This window comes from Mustelus asterias, unplaced genomic scaffold, assembly GCF_964213995.1.
Source record: "Mustelus asterias unplaced genomic scaffold, sMusAst1.hap1.1 HAP1_SCAFFOLD_1259, whole genome shotgun sequence".
NCBI lineage: Eukaryota > Metazoa > Chordata > Chondrichthyes > Carcharhiniformes > Triakidae > Mustelus > Mustelus asterias.
In genome coordinates, this window is record NW_027591204.1 from 95205 (window position 1) to 101204 (window position 6000).

The 6000-nt window shown below is 57.4% G+C and overlaps 1 protein-coding gene across 1 annotated transcript in view; it reads right to left on the reverse strand.

The window, feature by feature from the left end:
• LOC144488067 (uncharacterized) overlaps positions 1-5632 on the reverse strand; it is a gene marked incomplete at its 5' end in the record, with an annotated part of 57820 nt that extends 52188 nt beyond the window's left edge. The window contains 4 exons of the mRNA XM_078206090.1: positions 494-638; positions 3242-3406; positions 3500-3576; positions 5488-5632. Of these exons, the coding sequence (XP_078062216.1) occupies positions 494-638; positions 3242-3406; positions 3500-3576; positions 5488-5632 (532 nt within the window). The remainder of the gene's footprint in view (positions 1-493; positions 639-3241; positions 3407-3499; positions 3577-5487) is intronic.
• Positions 5633-6000: the final 368 nt, after the last annotated feature.

The window sequence follows — 6000 nt, forward strand, 5'->3', positions numbered from 1 at the left end:
ACCACCACCACATCATTTTGTCATTGGCCACACAGTTTAGTGGGTCAGCTGACCCTTACAGCTTGTTACCATTAGTCACACTCCAGCAGATCCAATCTTATCACTGATTCCATTCTAACAAGCCTAACGTCGGGACTGGGGAAGTTGCTCGATTCCATTATCAAGGATTTCATAGCTCAGCAATAGGAAAGCACTGGTGTAATCAGATAAAGTCAGCATGGATTTACAAAGGGATAATCATGCTTGAGGAATCGATTGGAGTTTTTGGAGGATGTAACTGGTAGAGTTGGCTGAGGAGAACCAGTGGATGTGGTTTATGGTCCCGTCATAGTGACACCCACTGTGGGGCCCGGTTGAAAGTCCACTGGCCCCATGGCGGGATTGGATGATCGAGGCAGTGGGCAGGATGGAAAACCCCACCCATCATCACCACGACCTGCCACTAACTCCCACCTCCCCAGGTGGTTGAGCTGGGTGTCCCCCTACACCTTACCTGTTGAACCTGTACCATCCGTAGACAAGATCCTTGTCACACTGCCGCTGTCCCACACACTCTGTCCCAGTACAATCGCTGCTTCTCCAGGGCTGGTTCAGCACCGTGTGATCTACACACGGGTCAGTGAGCACTGAGTTTGGGTCTGAGTGACAGAGAGATGTTTAACGCTAACAGATAAAGTACAGTCAATGTCAGAAACCTGTGACCACCCTCTCCCCCCCCTCACTCAGATAACAACAACCTCAATGCAGGAGGGAGTGTCGAGGGATGGGGGAACCTCAGTGACGTGGAGGGATTGGAGAAAATCGGGGAATGTTCTCCACGGGGAAGAGGTGAAGGCGGAGCGGAGATTTGATCGAGGGGCTGAGGATCACGGGGAGGGTCTGGGACAGAGTCCAGAGGGAGAAACGGTTCATGTTGTGGGAGTCGGGTTGAGAACGAGAAGGGACAGAGACAGTTTCATGGGGATCGGGTAGAGAAGCGATGGGGACACGAGGAGAAATGTTTTCACACGGCGAGTGGTTCGGGTGTGGAGTGAGCTGTCTGAGTGTGTGTAGGAGGCAGCTTCAATCGAGGGATTCGAGAGGGAATTAGACTGGATTCCGGAAAGGCGGAATGTGCCGAAGTTCCACCCCACTCCCCTCCCTCACTACCACCCACTCCCCTCAGTCGCTCCGTCCCTCTCCCCCCACTCACTACCACCCTCTCCCTTCAGTCTCTCCGTCCCTCTCCCCTCAGTCGCTCCGTCCCTCTCCCCTCAGTCTCTCCGTCCCTCTCCCCTCAGTCGCTCCGTCCCTCTCCCCTCAGTCGCTCCGTCTCTCTCCCCTCAGTCGCTCCGTCCCTCTCCCCTCAGTCTCTCCGTCCCTCTCCCCTCAGTCGCTCCGTCCCTCTCCCCTCAGTCGCCCCGTCCCTCTCCCCTCAGTCGCCCAGTCCCTCACCCCTCAGTCGCTCCGTCCCTCACCCCTCAGTCGCTCCGTCCCCCTCCCCTCACTGGCTCCGTCCCCCTCCCCTCACTGGCTCCGTCCCTCTCCCCTCAGTCGCTCCGTCCCTCTCCCCTCAGTCGCTCCGTCCCCCTCCCCTCACTCGCTCCGTCCCTCTCCCCTCAGTCGCTCCGTCCCCCTCCCCCTCAGTCGCTCCGTCCCTCTCCCCTCAGTCGCTCCGTCCCCCTCCCCCTCAGTCGCTCCGTCCCTCTCCCCTCAGTCGCTCCGTCCCTCTCCCCTCAGTCGCTCCGTCCCTCTCCCCTCAGTCGCTCCGTCCCTCTCCCCTCAGTCGCTCCGTCCCTCTCCCGTCAGTCGCTCCGTCCCACTCCCCTCACTTGCTCCATCCCACTCCCCTCACTCGCTCCATCCCACTCCCCTCACTCGCTCCATCCCACTCCCCTCACCCGCTCAATCCCACTACCCTCACTCGCTACATCCCACTCCACTCATTCGCTCCATCCCACTCCGCTCGCTCACTCCATCCCACTCCCCTCGCGCGCTCCATCCCACTCCCCTCGCTCGCTCCATCCCACACCCCTCGCTCGCTCCATCCCACTCCCCTCGCTCGCTCCATCCCACTCCCCTCACTCGCTCCATCCCACTCCCCGCACTCGCTCCATCCCATTCCCCTCACTCGCTCCATCCCACTCCCCTCACTCGCTCCATCCCACTCCCCTCACTCGCTCCATCACACTACCCTCACTCACTCCATCCCACTCCCCTCACTCACTCCATCACACTCCCCTCACTCGCTCCATCCCACTCCCCTCACTCGCTCCGTCCCTCTCCCCTCAGTCGCTCCGTCCCCCTCCCCCTCAGTCGCTCCGTCCCTCTCCCCTCAGTCGCTCCGTCCCCCTCCCCCTCAGTCGCTCCGTCCCTCTCCCCCTCAGTCGCTCCGTCCCTCTCCCCTCAGTCGCTCCGTCCCTCTCCCCTCAGTCGCTCCGTCCCTCTCCCCTCAGTCGCTCCGTCCCTCTCCCCTCAGTCGCTCCGTCCCTCTCCCCTCAGTCGCTCCGTCCCTCTCCCCTCACTCGCTCCGTCCCTCTCCCCTCAGTCGCTCCGTCCCTCTCCCCTCAGTCGCTCCGTCCTTCTCCCCTCACTCGCTCCGTCCCTCTCCCCTCAGTCGCTCCGTCCCTCTCCCCTCAGTCGCTCCGTCCCTCTCCCCTCAGTCGCTCCGTCCCTCTCTCCTCAGTCGCTCCGTCCCTCTCCCCTCAGTCGCTCCGTCCCTCTCCCCTCAGTCGCTCCGTCCCTCTCCCTTCAGTCGCTCCGTCCCTCTCCCCTCAGTCGCTCCGTCCCTCTCCCCTCAGTCGCTCCGTCCCTCTCCCCTCAGTCGCTCCGTCCCTCTCCCCTCAGTCGCTCTGTCCCTCTCCCCTCAGTCGCTCCTTCCCTCTCCCCTCAGTCGCTCCGTCCCTCTCCCCTCAGTAGCTCCGTCCCTCTCCCCTCAGTCGCTCTGTCCCTCTCCCCTCAGTCGCTCCGTCCCTCTCCCCTCAGTCGCTCCGTCCCTCTCCCATCAGTCGCTCCGTCCCTCTCCCCTCAGTCGCTCCGTCCCTCTCCCCTCAGTCGCTCTGTCCCTCTCCCCTCAGTCGCTCCGTCCCTCTCCCCTCAGTCGCTCCGTCCCTCTCCCCTCAGTCGCTCCGTCCCTCTCCCCTCAGTCGCTCCGTCCCTCTCCCCTCAGTCGCTCCGTCCCTCTCCCCTCAGTCACTGGGTGTGTCAGTGTCCCGGTATATCCAGTGTTGCCCTCCTGGGTCATTTTGAAACAGCAATGTACCTGTGCAATAAGCAGCGTCACAGCCTGGTGTCGGTTTCAGCTCATAGACAAAGTAACTGCTGCAGTTTTTAATCTTTATCTCTCGCTTCCAGCTGCAGAGATTCCCATCCCAGTTAAAACAAACTGTCCCGCTTCCTTCCCCCTGTTCCAGGGTGGGATGTGATCCTGAAATGAGGTGTATAAATATTGGAGAGTGTAAGCGATGTGAACAGTGCTGGACAGTGAGTGTAAATCTGATATTGTAAAGTCTGTCTCTACCCTGTAACCAGCCTGGATGATGTGTGGAGCAGTATTCCTCTGCGACCCGAGTCTCCAGAATCTTCCATCCGCCAGAACTGGAACAACAATCACAGAGTCAGAGAATTACAGAATGATACAGCTGAGAATGAGCGCCATTCAGTCCCCCATGTCCCTGCTATCCCCTGTGAATGGTCTGTCCAATAATGTCCACCTCCCCTTCCCTCCTCTAAGACCATAAAACACAGGAGCAGAATGAGGCCCCTCGGCCCATCGAGTCTGCTCCGCCATTCAATCATGGAGGTACACCCACTGTGCTGTTAGGGAGAGACTGCCAGGAATTTGACCCCCAGCCATAGTGAAGGAACGGCCGATATGTTTCCAAGTCGGGATGGTGTGAGGGGCTCGGAGGGGGGAACTTGCAGCTGGTGGGGTTTCCCCATGTGTCTGCTGCCCTTGTCCTTCTAGATGGTAGAGGTGGTGGGTTTGGAAGGTGCCGTTGAAGGAGCCTTGGCGAGTCACTGCGGTGCATCTTGTAGACGGTTCACACGGCTGCCGCTGTGCGTGGGTGGTGGAGGGAGTGAATGTTTGTGGTTAGCGTGTCGATCGAGCGGGGGGGAGGGGGCTGCTTTATCCTGGAGGGTGTCGAGCTTTCTCGAGTGTTGTTGGGAGCCGCACTCATCCAGGCAAATGGGGAGTATCCCATCACACTCCTGACTTGTGTCCTTGTAGATGGTGGGACAGGCTTTGGAGAGATGGGAGTCAGGAGGTGAGTGACTCTCCGCAGGATTCCCAGCCTCTGACATGCTCTGGTAGCCATGATGTGGAGATGCCAGCGTTGGATTGGGGTAAACACAGTAAGAGTTGTAACAACACCAGGTTAAAGTCCAACAGGTTTATTTGGTAGCAAATGCCATTAGCTTTCGGAGCGCTGCTCCTTCGTCAGATGGAGTGGATATCTACTCTCAAACAGGGCACAGAGACACAAAATCAAGTTACAGAATACTGATTAGAATGCGAATCTCTGCAGCCAGCCAGGTCTTAAATATACAGACAATGTGAGTGGAGGGAGCATTAAGCACAGGTTAAAGAGATGTGTATTGTCTCCAGACAGGACAGCCAGTGAGATTCTGCAAGTCCAGGAGGCAAGCTGTGGGGGTTACTGATAGTGTGACATGAACCCAAGATCCCGGTTTAGGCCGTCCTCATGTGTGCGGAACTTGGCTATCAGTTTCTGCTCAGCGACTCTGCGCTGTCGTGTGTCGTGAAGGCCGCCTTGGAGAGCGCTTACCTGAAGATCCAAGGCTGAACGCCCGTGACTGCTGAAGTGTTCCCCCACAGGAAGAGAACACTCCTGCCTGGTGATTGTCGAGCGGTGTTCATTCATCCGTTCATTCATCAGTATTCTGTAACTTGATTTTGTGTCTCTGTGCCCTGTTTGAGAGCAGATTTCCACTCCATCTGACGAAGGAGCAGCGCTCTGAAAGCTAATGGCATTTGCTACCAAATAAACCTGTTGGACTTTAACCTGGTGTTGTTAAAACTCTTACTGTGCTCTGGGAGCCACAGTATTTATATGGCTGGGTCCCAGTTCAGTTTCTGCTCAATGGTCGCCCCCCCCAGGATGTTGATATTGGGGGAGGGGGATACAGCGATAGTAACGCCATTGAATGTCAAAGGGGCAGATGGTTCGATCCTCTCTTGTTGGAGATGGACACTTGTGTGGGGTGAATGTTACTCGCCACTGATGGGGAGGGAAATCTGCCATCATTACTCGGTCTGGCCTGCAGATGGCTCCACACACACACAGCAACCTGGCTGAGTCTGTAATGGCCCCACAAGCCAGTCAGTTGTAGCCAACAACTATTCACACCATGATGGAGAGAGCTTAGCGACTGCTGTTCCCCACTCCCCTCCCGCACTGATATCTCTGACCATCGCCGTAGTTACTGTGTCTACACTCACACGTCCTTCCCGGTGTACCCAGTTTATCAGGAAATGTTCTTTACCTTTTAAACCGGTACCAGCCTTCATTAAGTTGCTGATCACACATCTCCTTGTCAGAACATTCTTTCTCTTTGCAATCGGCGCTCCTCCAGGTATCGTCCAGGACGGTGTGATTCTCACACGGGTCAGTCAGTGCAGGGTCTGTGACTGAGAGACAGAGAGATGTTTAATGTGAATACAAAGTACACTTCGTGTCACAAAGAGACTTGTGATTACCAAAGAACCGATAAGCTCGGATTCTCCCCCTGCCCGACAAATATACCCACACCCCCAGCCCCCCGCGCCCCCACCCCCACACCCCCCCCTCCCCCACCCCCACCCCCTGGGCCCTGCCCAATTGTAAATATCACAAACTCAGTCTCGAATCTTTCCCCCCTTGTCCAAACCAGGCTTCTATCTGACTCCCAGTGAAACCTCGTCCCTCTGTCTCACACCTAAGACATCGTCCCCCCTCCCGCCGTTCGAGATGAACCATTACGGCCCAGGCAAAGGAACACGGCAATAAACCGAACAGA